General features: G+C 49.8%; 1 protein-coding gene across 1 annotated transcript in view; it reads right to left on the reverse strand.

Moving 5' to 3' along the window:
• Positions 1-13,778, reverse strand: part of mRpS30 (mitochondrial ribosomal protein S30) — a 69,949-nt gene that overhangs the window by 39,144 nt on the left and 17,027 nt on the right. The window contains exon 2 of the mRNA XM_068354628.1: positions 13,558-13,663. Within this exon, the coding sequence (XP_068210729.1) occupies positions 13,558-13,663 (106 nt within the window). The remainder of the gene's footprint in view (positions 1-13,557; positions 13,664-13,778) is intronic.

Genomic DNA, 13,778 nt, shown 5'->3' on the forward strand with positions numbered 1-13,778 from the left:
AGACTGGACATCTTTGAGATAGAATGATGCGAACACTGACTTGCTTCTCCAATAGGTTGCATCCATAACACTCTGCAGAGAACGGTTCTGTTTGAAGGCCACTGAAGTAGCCACAGCTCTCACTTCATGTGTCCTTACCTTCAGCAAAGCAAGGTCTTCTTCCTTCAGATGAGAATGTGCTTCCCTAATCAGAAGCCTGATGTAGTAAGAAACTGAGTTCTTAGACATTGGAAGAGAAGGCTTCTTGATAGCACACCATAAGGCTTCTGATTGTCCTCGTAAAGGTTTTGACCTTTTTAGATAGTACCTAAGAGCTCTAACTGGGCAAAGTACTCTCTCCAGTTCGTTCCCCACCAAGTTGGACAGGCTTGGGATCTCGAACGACTTAGGCCAAGGACGTGAAGGAAGCTCGTTTTTAGCAAAAAACCGAGCTGCAAGGAACATGTAGCCGTTTCAGATGTGAAAACTATGTTCCTGCTGAAGGCGTGGATCTCACTTACTCTTTTAGCTGTTGCCAAGCACACGAGGAAAAGAGTTTTTAATGTGAGGTCCTTAAAAGAGGCTGATTGGAGAGGTTCAAATCTTGATGACATAAGGAACCTTAGGACCACGTCTAGATTCCAGCCTGGAGTGGACAACCGACGTTCCTTTGAGGTCTCAAAAGACCTAAGGAGGTCCTGTAGATCTTTGTTGGTGGAAAGATCCAAGCCTCTGTGGCGGAAAACCGCTGCCAACATACTTCTGTAACCCTTGATCGTAGGAGCTGAAAGGGATCTTACGTTCCTTAGATGTAACAGGAAGTCAGCAATCTGGGTTACAGTGGTACTGGTTGAGGAAACTGCATTGGCCTTGCACCAGCTTCGGAAGACTTCCCATTTAGACTGATAGACTCTGAGAGTGGATGTCCTCCTTGCTCTGGCAATCGCTCTGGCTGCCTCCTTCGAAAAGCCTTTAGCTCTTGAGAGTCTTTCGATAGTCTGAAGGCAGTCAGACGAAGAGCGTGGAGGTTTGGGTGTACCTTCTTTACGTGAGGTTGACGTAGAAGGTCCACTCTTAGAGGAAGAATCCTGGGAATGTCGACCAGCCATTGCAGTACCTCTGTGAACCATTCTCTCGCGGGCCAGAGGGGAGCAACCAACGTCAGCCGTGTCCCTTTGTGAGAGGCGAAATTCTGAAGTACCCTGTTGACAATCTTGAACGGCAGGAATGCATACAGGTCGAGATGGGACCAATCCAGCAGAAAAGCATCCACGTGAACTGCTGCTGGGTCTGGAATCGGAGAACAATACAACGGGAGCCTCTAGGTCATCGAGGTAGCGAACAGATCTATGGTTGGCTGACCCCACAGGGCCCAAAGTCTGCTGCAAACATTCTTGTGAAGGGTCCACTCTGTGGGGATGACCTGACCCTTCCGGCTGAGGCGATCTGCCATGACATTCATATCGCCCTGAATGAACCTCGTTCCCAGCGTGAGCTTTCGATCTTTTGACCAGATGAGGAGGTCCCTTGCGATCTAGAACAACTTCCTCGAATGAGTCCCTCCCTGCTTGGAGATGTAAGCCAAGGCTGTGGTGTTGTCGGAGTCCACCTCCACCACCTTGTTTAGCTGGAGGGACTTGATGTTTATCAAGGCCAGATGAACCGCCAACAACTCCTTGCAATTGATGTGAAGTGTCCTTTGCTCCTGATTCCATGTTCCCGAGCATTCCTGTCCGTCCAATGTCGCACCCCAGCCCGTGTCTGATGCGTCCGAGAAGAGACGGCGGTCAGGGTTCTGAACAGCCAAAGGTAGACCTTCCTTGAGAAGAAAGCTGTTCTTCCACCACGTTAGAGTAGACCTCATCTCTTCGGAAACAGGAACTGAGACCGTCTCTAGCGTCATGTCCTTTATCCAGTGAGCAGCTAGATGATACTGAAGGGGGCGGAGGTGGAGTCTCCCTAACTCGATGAACAGGGCCAGCGATGAAAGTGTCCCTGTTAGACTCATCCACTGCCTGACTGAGCATCGATTCCTTCTCAGCATGCTCTGGATGCATTCTAGGGCTTGGTTGATCCTTGGGGCCGACGGAAAAGCCCGAAAAAACTCGACTCTGAATCTCCATACCCAGGTAGACAAAGGTCTGGGATGGGACGAGCTGGGACTTCTCTAAATTGACCAGGAAGCCCAGTTCCTTGGTCAGATCCATAGTCCATCTGAGATTCTCCAGACAGCGACGACTTGTGGGAGCTCTTAAAAGCCAGTCGTCTGATGGAGCTGGACACAAGATCATGGTACTGCTGCACAGTCTGTGAACTGTCAACCATGGGGAAGCGAGGAAGTACAGCGACAACCCGAAACTGTCTAGACTGTCTGGGTAGTACAGACAACTCTTTATCGGGTTGCTGAGGTTGCCGCACCGCGTCACAACAAGTCACCTCTGCTGGTTGTTGAACGTCTTCCCAGTGACACACTGACTCCGTAAAAAGAAATCCTCTATCAAGGACTAAGCTTGGACTGCATGTCTTGCAACAAAGCTCAAGGTCTATGGGAGCAGGTGTGGCAACAGACGGGGGTTAGCGACTGAAGCGGAACCATTTACCCTCCCTGGAAGCATGTTATGCTTAAATAAAAGTCCATAGGAGGCTAAGCAGCTTAAGGCTCCTCTCCAAATGACAGAGTCCTCAAGGGAATATCAGAAGGAGGGAGAACAGCACTTTCTCATCTACAGGAACCATATCCGAGAAAAGCTAAGTTCTCTCAGTGAAGGTAAGCCTCAACTCCTGCCTGACTAGTTTGCTGCTGGCGAGTGGCGGTAACCACAGTGTGTTGCGGAGGCTGACACACCGTGTCAAAACACGGCAGCTTGTGGTAGCTCCCGCACGGCAATGGAGTGCTTGTGCGTGGGAGGGGCTGCGGTGGGTTGAGGAGCATGCGGTATGGTATGCAGAGCATGAGGTAAGGCATGCGGCTCATGCTGCATGGTATGCGGCTCATGCTGCATGCGGCTCATGCTGCATGGCATGCGGCTCATGCTGCATGGGATGAGGCTCATGCTGCATGGAATGAGGCTCATGCTGCATGGGATGAGGCTCATGCTGCATGGTATGAGGCTCATGCTGCATGGAATGCGGCTCATGCTGCATGGAATGCGGCTCATGCTGCATGGTATGCGGAGCATGCTGTAAGGTCTGCAGAGCATGCTGCATGGGCTGAGGAGAATGCCGCATAGTGCTGGAACCCGGCAACTCCTGATGCGGCAGCTCACGCATGTTAGCAGATGGTGCAGCAAGAACATGCGTCTGGCAGTGAGGACTGCGCATCGGTGGAGGAGCTCTCACAGGTGTGGTGTGGGAGCAGGCAGCCGCAGTATCTGCTGAGCGCACAACCTCGGCGGGTTGTAGGTAAACAGGCTGCATTGTCAACCTTCCAGCATGATACTCCTGTATGAAGGAGCAAGCTGAGACTGTAAAGTCTGCAGCATGGACCACTAGGGTCTATGAAAGACAACAACAAACGGAGCTACTGTCCGTTGTGACTGAGGGTCTAAAACAGCTGGTGCGGCAACAGACGGAGTTACTGCCTGTTGCGGTACCACCTAGCCTCTCTTAGGAGGTGTGCAGTTGTCGTACTGCAGCGAGTCCGAACTGACCCAGTGGCTACACCTAGGCCGTTGGACTTGCGCGGAAGGGACCGACTTGCACTTAAAAGCTGCAAGATTTGGTCCATGGTTTCTGCGAGAAACCTCTTCCGCAGACGAGGAATAAATGGGCTCTCTCGTCTTTGTGTGGGTGGGGTGATCACGTCGGCAACGTGTGTAGATACACCCGAAACCACAGAGGGAAACGTCTGTTCGTCGATCAAGGCCTGAGGAACCCATAAGTCCTTCGACAATACTTCTCCCCTGGGCTTGGGAGCTTGTAAGAGGTCCCAGACTAGGTGAACCACTGGCACGAACAGACGAACCCTCGAACGCAACACTGTAACACTTTGCGCATATCACTTTATCACTTTTGATTTTCTGTTTGCACTTATTTCACTGAACTCGAAACTTTAAGTGGTTTGTACCTGAAACACGCAATCCTATCCTTCATTAAAAGGTAGTAATTGCGAAAACAGTATTACAATGTAACAGAAAAACATAATGAAAGATAAAGAATTCAGTGGCTGGAAAAGAGACTAAACACTAGATCAAATAAACTACGTTTAAAATCTCTCACCGCATAAAGCCTGGGAACAAGAATAAAACTCTAGAAACGTTTTACCTTCTTCCCCTCTATCGACTAGGGAGAAGAGCAAAAAACGAGAACAACGTTACCCGCTTGAACGAAACGTTTATCCTCCTCTCTCTCCCTCCGTCTCTATCTCTCTCTCTCTCTCTCTTGACTTAGAACCTGAGAGATGAGCCCAATTATATATATCGTTAAAACATATTATTTGTTAAAGGAAAAAAACTGAAAGGTTTCCCAAATAAAAAGCTCCTTTATTAGAATTAAAACCATTTAAGCTAAGAAAGAATGAACGAAACGCTAGAATCGGTTTACTCTTACTGCAACGTGAAACCGTGAATACTCTCTCTCTATCGTAACGATAGAGCGCAAGTTGAACGTTCTGAACGTCAACAACTGCGGAGACTAAACAAAACGTTAGTTCAACTTTGAAAACAGTACGAGACTTATCAAAGAAATTCTTTCAAAAACATAAAATTAAAATAGCATAAATTCTTAACAGAAAAAACGATATGACGAGCTCAATGTTAATTAACTTCGGTTCCAAGTAAGGACCGCCTACTATTAGGAAAGGTCGCATATAAACAAACATAAAATTTAAGTTTTATAAGTTTATAATAAATGGAAAGTTAATCGAAGAGGCCTATAAATGGCGGAGAGATATAAACTAAATCTATAACTTTGTTAAGCAAAATTACCAAAAACCTAAACACACTTCCGTCTAAGGGAAGGGTCGGTCATAAAAAGTGAAAGAGAGTCTATACTCTCTTCGACACCAACACTTCCGTCTAAGGGAAGGGTCGGCCATTTAAAAGTGAAAGAGAGTCCATACTCTCTTCGTCACCATAATTAAATCAAATTAATTCCAAAAGCTTGCTAAGCTAATGATAAAGCTTCCTGAATAGCGAAGGCTAAACTCTAGAGCAAATACATCACCAAATCGTGAACAATAACTCCAGAATCAACAGCGTATCCAAGTAGGTCTTGCCGGTGGCACGACAGAGGAAAAATTGAGGTCTTGTTGACAAGAAGTACTGGAGTACCTGACCACAGATGGCGCTGTTGTGTACACCCCCACCTGTATAGCGATCGCTGGCGTATCCCGACCGTAGATTTCTGTCGGGCAACAGAGTTGACAGCTACATGATCATCGGGTAAGATTAATATTGAAAAATAATAACAAATTCAGAAATAATTTGTATTTTTCCTAACATACAAACCTGGAGCTATTTATAGGATATTACTTTCGGCAACGCTGAAAAGCAGCGAAGACAATTTTAGTGGGGGATAATTACCCCATCCGCTTGTTAGCGGGAGGGGGTTGGGGTAGACTAGGTACCCCGCTCACTCACACCTGTCGGTTGTGTAACCACTTTTGCTTTCTGGCAGGACTTCAAGGGGGACAGGGTGGCGGGCCAATTTGTATAAATAGTTCCAGGTTTGAATGTTAGGAAAAATACAGATTATTTCCAGATGTTATTTGTTCCGACACGGACACAAACCTTCGCTATTTATAGGGTGACTTCCTCTTAGGAGGGAGGAAGTTCTACCAACTGGCCTTGGTCATGACCCAGAATTCCCTCTCATTGATCTTTGATCTAATTAGTAGGAACCCTACCCTCGCTAAAATCAAAGTAGTTACAAGGTAACTCAATGATAGCGGCCTGCAGAAGCTTGTGTGAGAGAGACTCGTGGCTTGTCTTTACGTAGGAACTCAAGAATAAGCAGGAGTTCTAAGACATATCCAATACCCTCCCTCACAAGGTATTGGTGACGTAACAAAGTATTTATTCATACTCAGGATGCACTAGGGAAATGAATCTTACCTGCAGAGGAGTGAGGTCAGCTATGCTTCGGTCTTGTGGAGCTCTATCCCCAGGGGGGGAGAAGGAGAAAGAAAGAAGGGAGCCAGACATTCTTTTCATTTACCTTAGACTAACCTGGGTAACCTCAGCCCTCAACCCTCTGCTACTTGTCCATCAAGGAGCCTGAGGCATTAGATCACTTGATGTGCGGCCACCACAGGACCAATGGAGAAGGTTTCCATGCTCCTGTGGGTTACGTCTTTCAGGTAGTGGGCTGTGAAGGTCGTCTGACACTTCCACACGCCCGCTTACAATATCTGCGCCACAGAAAAATTCGTCTTGAATGCCTCTGACGTCATGAGCTCTGGGTCGGTTGGACAGAGGAGGATCTGGATATAGAGTGTATTCCATTACTTTCCTTATCCAGGAGGAAATAGTATTCCTCGTGACCCTCCTCTTGACCTTCCCCGTGCTGACAAAAAGTGCTCGTACACGGGGGGCAAGCTTTTACTGTTCTTCTTAAGTAACACCTCCAGTTGGTCTGGATCGTCTGTTCCAGAACGAAGACACTCTATCAGAAATGGGCCGAACCTGGAGTCCGGCACACCCGGATTTTGAGTCTTAGCTACAAACTCAGGGACATAGTTGAGGATTACTTCCCCCCATCTCCTAGAGTGGGAGACATCAGCAGACAGACCATGAAGATTGCCGACTTCCTTGGCTGAAGCCAGAGCGAGCAGGAACACCGTCTTCCACGTGAGGTGGCGATTGGAGGCCTGGCGTAGTGGTTCATAGGGGAATCCCTTCAGAGACTTGAGGACCCAAACCACGTTCCAAGGGGGAGGTCTTAGCTCTGCCTGGAGACAAGTAAGCTCTACCTGCATATGAGCACAGAAAGTTCCGAGGAGGAAATATCGACTCCTTTCAGTCTAAAGGCGAGACTCAAGGCTGAGCGGTAGCCTTTGACTGCCAAGACCAAGAGAAGCATTTCTTCCCAAAGGTATACAAGAAACTCTGCTATAGTTGGAACAGAGGCATCGAGGAGAGATATACCCCTTGCACGACACCAACCACAGAAAGCTGACCACTTTGCCTGGTAGACTGCCTCTGTGGATCTCATGAGGTGTCCAGCCATTCTTTTCGCAATTGGTTGCGAAAAGTCTCTCTGTGTGAGGAGGTGCTGGATAGTCTCCAGGCGTGAAGTCGAAGCGAAGCTACGGCTTTGTGGAAGATGTTGGCATTTGATTGTTTGAGGAGGTCGTGCTGTGGAGGGAACTCCCTCGGGATCTCCGTGAGGAGATGCAGAAGGTCCGGGAACCATTCTGACTCTGCATGATGCCATAGCGGAGCTATGAGGGTCATTTGCAAGTTGTTGCTTGCTCGTATCTGGTTGAGGACTTTTCTCATCACACAGTAAGGGGGAAACGCGTAAGCGTCCAGGTTTATCCACCGTTGTTGGAAAGCATCTTGCCAAAGAGCTTGGAGATCCGGGACTGGGGAGCAGTACAACGCGAGCCTGAAATTCAGGGCCGTTGCGAATAGATCCACAGTCGGGGAACTCCACAAAGTTGGCTATCAGATGATTCAATGACCACTCGGTGCCAACTATCTGAGTCGCTCTGCTCAGCTTGTCTGCTAGCACATTCCGCTTGCCCGGAATGAAGCGAACTGATAGTCACCGAGTTGTCCTCTGCCCATCTGAGTATCTCTACTGCAAGATGACACAGCTGCTGCGAAAAGGTACCGCCCTGTTTGCTTAGATAAGCTACTACCATGGTGTTGTCGCTCATTAACACCATGGAGTGCCCCACCAGGACCTGGTGGAACTTTTTGAGGGCCAGAAAGGCTGCCCTCATCTACAAGAGATTTATGTGCTGGTACCTTTCTGATTCGGACCATTGGCGGAAGATGTAATGGTGCAGCACGCGAGCCCCCCACCCTTTTTTTGATGCATCCGAAAAAAGCATCAATTCCGGGGGAGAAACGAGAAGATCGACCCCTTTGCAGTGGTTCGGCTCCGCCAGCCACCACCTGAGGTCCGACTGTTCCTCTAGCCCTATGCTGACTAGGTAATCCCGGAAATCAGAGTGTTGGTTCCACTGGGATTTTAGTCGCCACTAGAGGGATCTCATCCTGAGGCGACTGTTGGGGGCAGTCGGGTCAGGGAAGAGAGGTGACCGAGAAGGCAAAGCCAATACTGCGCCTGGAGCTCTTCCCGACTGACGAAGACCTGTGCTATCTCCCTCAGTCTCTGGATCCTTTCGTCTGATGGAAACGCTTTGTGCCTTAGGTTGTCTAATCACATGCCTAGGTATACCAGTTGTTGAGAGGGGAGCAGTTGAGACTTAAGGTTTACCATGATCCCCAGATCCTGGCAAAACCTTAGAAGCTCGTCTCGGTGGCGGAGAAGGGCCACCTCCGAGTCTGCCAGAATCAGCCAGTCATCCAAGTATTTTAGGAAACGGATGCAGACACTGTGAGCCCAAGATGATACTAGGGTGAATACTCTCATGAATACAGTACCTTGGGTGCTGTGGAAAGACCGAAACACAGTACCCTGAACTGATAATGCTTCCGATTGAACATGAATCTTAGATACTTCCTGGAAGACGGGTGAATTGGGATCTGGAAGTATGCGTCCTTTAGATCTAGAGTGCACATGAAGTCCTGGGGTCTTGTCGCTTGTCTGACTGTGTCGGCTGTCTCCATCCTGAAAGGTGTCTGTTCGACAAACCTGTTCAGGGCCGAGAGGTTGATGACTGGTCTCCAGTCTCCAGACGCCTTTTATCACAAGAAAGAATCAACTGTAGAAGCCTGGGGACCCGTCGACGACCTCCTGTACAGCGTCCTTCTCCAACACGGACTGGACTTCTGCCCTGAGGGAAAACTCCTGTGCGTATCCCTTCGCACAGGAGTTCGATGGAATCGGCACTCGAGTCAGTGGAGGGAGAGAGAGCGTGAATCAGATACGATACCCAGAACGAATTACCTCGACCGTCCAGGGTTCGACCCCGTGGTGAAGCCATCTCTGCCAGCGGATTTGCAGGCATCCCCCCAAAGGGGGAGGATTGCCTGTCTTATTAGGACCAGTCTCGGCCGGATCCCTTCTTACCCTTTCCTCTACGAAAGGACTTTTTGCTGTGAAAGGCCTGCTTTGCACCCTTTTTACCCTGCTGTTTTGGGTCTCCAGCCCTTTTCAATTGCGGGTTTTGCTGTGCTTTCCGCTGTGGCTGAGAGGGGTAAGGTCTTACTGTTAAGAACTTTTGGATGAAGGAGTCCTGACTGGACTTCCTCCACCTCTCTGCCACCCGCTCGACATCCTCGGGATGGAACGAAGAATTGCCCTCGAAAGGAGCATTTCTCAATCTCGCTACTTCGGCCTGAGGGAGATGTCTATGGAACTTGCCTATGACGGCATCTCTCCTCTTCAGGATAGTGTTGGCCCAAAGGTTCACTACCTGATGGGAGAGGAACTCGATGGCCTGAGTGCCAGACAATAGGAAAGTCTCCAAAGATTTCCTGGAGGACTCCCGAGAGAGGTCTTTAGACCGCATCAGTTGTCCTAAGGATCCTAACCAGAAATCCAGCCACGAAGTAGCCTACATGGTGTACTTCGCCACTTTCTCCTGGTTTAGGATTTCAGAGGCCGAAAGGAGATTGGAAGTCCCGTAAGTTTCTCCAAGGGGGTGGCCTTCGAGAGTGCCTAGATAGAGTGGTCGAGAGGCAGCGTTGGAAGAGATTCCCCGAGGATCTCGTAGTACCTCCTCTGAAACACATACGGAGGAGGTAGGAGCTTGGAGGATGAGCTGGAGCGGAGAGAGGAGGTGGACCCAGTTGCCTGGGACACTGCCTTCTGTTTGGCACTCTTCAACCTCTTTGACCAGGGCAAAGCTGCACTGGTCCTATGAGATTTCTGAGTGCCATAGAATTGGTCAAGAACCGTTTCTTTTCCATCTAGAGGGGTTGCCGATGGATCTGGAAGTCCACTGACGGAAGGGATGCAGGCTAGGACCTGCCAGAAGGCGTGTTCCGATTCCTTCCTCTCATCCTCCGTAAGCTGCTTAGGGCTAGCGGTTGGTGGCAGAGCGTCGTCCTCGAGATCGCTCTGCCCTTCCACGTCCAAGCTCTCATCCATAGGAGCCCGAAGTGGGTAGAAGTCGTCAACTGGATAGACTGGGGATAGGGAGACTGCCGAGGAGGTGCTCGCTTCCGGCTGCCTGGGAGGCAGTGAGGAAGGAAGCCTGGCCAAGGATTTAGGGATGGTGAACAAATCCTTCGGTTCCCTCCCACGAGGCCGGAGGTCCTCTGTCCCCAGGGGCCTAGAGGACTCCGTTGGCTTACAGGTGGAATGTAAGTCCGTTGCCATACGGGGTGAGTCACGTCCGGTCGCAGGTCATGCCTCCCTAAACACTATCTCGACCGGTAAGGGACGGAGGGGAAGGAATCTCCATATGAAGTAACCCTATCCTCCTTGTGGGGCGAAGAACGAATCCTTTTCCTTTTCCCCTTTGGTCTGGCCTGTGGCGTCTTGAACTGCAGGGGGCTACCCTGAGGTTCATGCCTAATCTCCTCTAGAGGTCTTTTGCGAGGGGATGACCGTCCCCCCTTGCCAGAAGGACCCGCCTGTGCGGGATCCTCCGAACTCCTTCTAGGATCGGAGGGAGGAGAGGACCCTGGGAAGAGAGGAGGCGATAAGGGGATCATAGGTGTGTCACCTCAGGACTGGGAGCGGGGAACGACTCCTTTCATGGCTTGGCGCATTACATTGATTAAGGTGCTAAGCCACGGGGGTCACAGCCTCCTGAGGAACTAAGGGGGAGGTCCTTAGGAAAGAACTGCTCCCTGGGTTTAGGAACCCGGGCAGGTTTCCTAACCCTCTTGTCTGATGGAGGCTTCCCTACAGGCAAGATCGACACAGGCCTACCCTTAGGGATAGGATCTGGGCTCGGTCGCGCTTGAGAGACTGAATGTGAGGGCCAAGATGGTCATGCGCTCTAGCGCCGAACTGTTGGTAGACGGAAGGGTGCTCGTGCGCGCCCCCTTCTCGATTGTGCGCACCTTTTTCGCGCTCGTGGTGCGCATGAGGTCGTTCGCATTCCTGAGTGCATAAGGTTGTTCACGTGCATGGCGCGCAGTAGGTTGTTCGCGCTTATGGTGCGCAACCGGTTGTTCAAGCGCATGGCGAGCAACAAGATGTTCGCGCATATGGCGCGCCCTAAGATGAACCCGCACGCCATGTTCGCCATTTTGTTTGCGCGCCAAGTCGGTCGTGCACGCCAATCCTGTCATGCGCGCCAACTTGGTCGTGTGCGCGAGAGTTCTCAGGTTGGTGAGAGAACTCACTGCTACACTCACCCGAAGGTTCACGATAGCTTGTGTTGTGTGAGCGCGAACAATCAACACAACGAGAGTTTGAAAACTCTCAGTAATAAAAAGAATGACTATGTTCACGAGTACCCGAAAGTTCAGCATGAACTGTGTTGCGCGAAGCCGAAGGATCAACGCAACAAGAAATCGAAGTTTCTCTGTCACGATACATTGAAGTGTTAGCGCAACTAAGGTTATGAGAGCCCAAGGGTTCAGTGTAACTCAGGTTACGAGACCCCGAAAGGTCAACGTAACGAGGAACCGAGGTTCCTCTGTCACGAAATCCCGAAGGATCAACGTGACTGACGGTACAAGAACCCGGAGGTTCAACGTTACCGTCGTTACGAGAGCCCGAGGGTTCAGCGTAACAGAAACCCGAAGGTTTCAAGTCACGAGAGCCCGAAGGTTCAGCTCGATGGAGCCTCGAAGGACTCCTGCTGTCATTAGAACCCGCAGGATCACCATGAGGAGAGCCCGAAGGCTCACGATCAGGCCAGCCCAAAGGGTGATCGTCACGAGACCCCAAAGGGTTAACGTGAGGAGAACCAGCTGGTTCAAAAAGACGTTTCCTCAGAGCCCGAAGAGAACGTCCAGGGTGGAGAGGGATTACCCACCCCTCCACTCTACGAACCTCCGGAGAGGAACGTTCAACAGACTCCGCCCGAGGGGGAGACTGATTAAGGTCTACAGATAATTCCTCCGCAGGGGAGGAGAGTTCACCCGAAGGAGAACTACGCTTATAACAAGGTTCTCTTCCCACCCCTGGAGGAGAACCTAAAGAGTAAAGAGATTGCCGATGTACAGAGGCAATCTTCTCTCGCGAACGAGATATGTTCCCCCGAAGGGGAAGCTCACCTTGGAGAGAGCCCAGCCACCGCCCCTGGTGGGTTAGCTAACCTCTCGGCGTCGCAACCAGACTCTCGGCCTGACCGACGGGCAACAGCGCCTGCGCCCAGAAGAGGAGGATCAACCTCAGCAGAGGAAGATGACCGCCTTCTCTCAGCTTCCCTTCAGAGGAGTTAACTTCCTTCGTAGGGGGACCATCGACGCCCAGCGATGGCCACAAAGACACAAGGTCTAGAAAAGAACAGGCGCTCCCTGGGGGAAGAGAAGGAGCAGACTCACTGGGGGAGCCGCCACCTTCGGCTATCCCACAGGGTTGACCTAGAGTCACAAGCCCTGTGCTACTGCTCGACCTCGCCCCGGAAGGGCCTGGTTGAGGATTAGCTTCGGGCAGAGATTTGGGTGTAGAGGAAGCAGAAACCCGCGATTTCTTTGATTCCAAGGAAGACCCCGAAAGCGAAAAATCGCATTTAGACTTCTTCTTCTTACGTGCAAACCTCTCCCACTGGGAGGCAGGCCACTCCCTACACTCGGAACAGGTGTTGTCCCGCGAACACCGAGTTCCCCGGCAAGCCGGGCATAAAGGGTGTGGGTCTGTCTACACGGACGACATGAAGGTCCCGCAGCGGCGGCCTTCAATCCCTGGACATGTCCGCATAGCGGGACAATAACCAAACACATACTGATACACACAAAAGAAAAAGTTAAAAGTAATAAAGTCAAGGTAGTTTGTTTAACGGGAGAGAGAGACGGCACTCTACCGAGCCAAAAGCAAAAGAGGTTTCTCAACCGACAGGTGTGAGTGAGCAGGGTAGCTAGTCTACCCCAACCCCCTCCCGCTAACTAGCGGATGGGGTAATTATCCCTCACTAAAATTGTCTTGGCTGGTTTTCAGCGTTGCCGAAAGTAATACCCTATAAATAGCGAAGTTTTGTATTTGAGTCGGAACAAGCGTGTTATATGCGTACTTGTCTTCAGCTGAACCAAAAGTGAGCAATTCTAACCTGAAAAGGGGGTGGTTGCTTGACCACACCCTTCACCAGTTAGTTAAGCACTCGTTAACAATTTCTAACAACCATCTCCAGCTCCCATTAAATCAATCTTCCTATCTAAAGGAAGCAAGTTTGTATGTTGGGTAATAAGAAATAAGAGAATTGAATCTGGTAACCATAAACATTAATGTCTACGGTGGATGAATGAGAAATTAAAATTACTTGGATTACTTCACCGATAAGCTAATTATATCAACAACTAGTAAATTAAGTGACTGGGCATGACTATATAGAAACACAGTCACTGCCTTAGATTACCAATGGAAAACTATAGATATACTTACAGTGGTTTCTCTCATATGTTCAACAGTTGGTGTAAGAGCTCCATTCATTATCTTGTGAAGCCCACAAAAGAAACTCTCAGCGGCAGCATCCTTACTAATATTTTCCCTAAAAAGGAAAGGAATAGATAAAGGGCCAGTTAAAAATAAGAAATAAAATATTAAATATTCTATCACAGTACTAACAATAATTCATACACAAAGCATATATCTAACAAAATTAA

This window comes from Palaemon carinicauda, chromosome 2, assembly GCF_036898095.1.
Source record: "Palaemon carinicauda isolate YSFRI2023 chromosome 2, ASM3689809v2, whole genome shotgun sequence".
Classification (NCBI taxonomy): domain Eukaryota; kingdom Metazoa; phylum Arthropoda; class Malacostraca; order Decapoda; family Palaemonidae; genus Palaemon; species Palaemon carinicauda.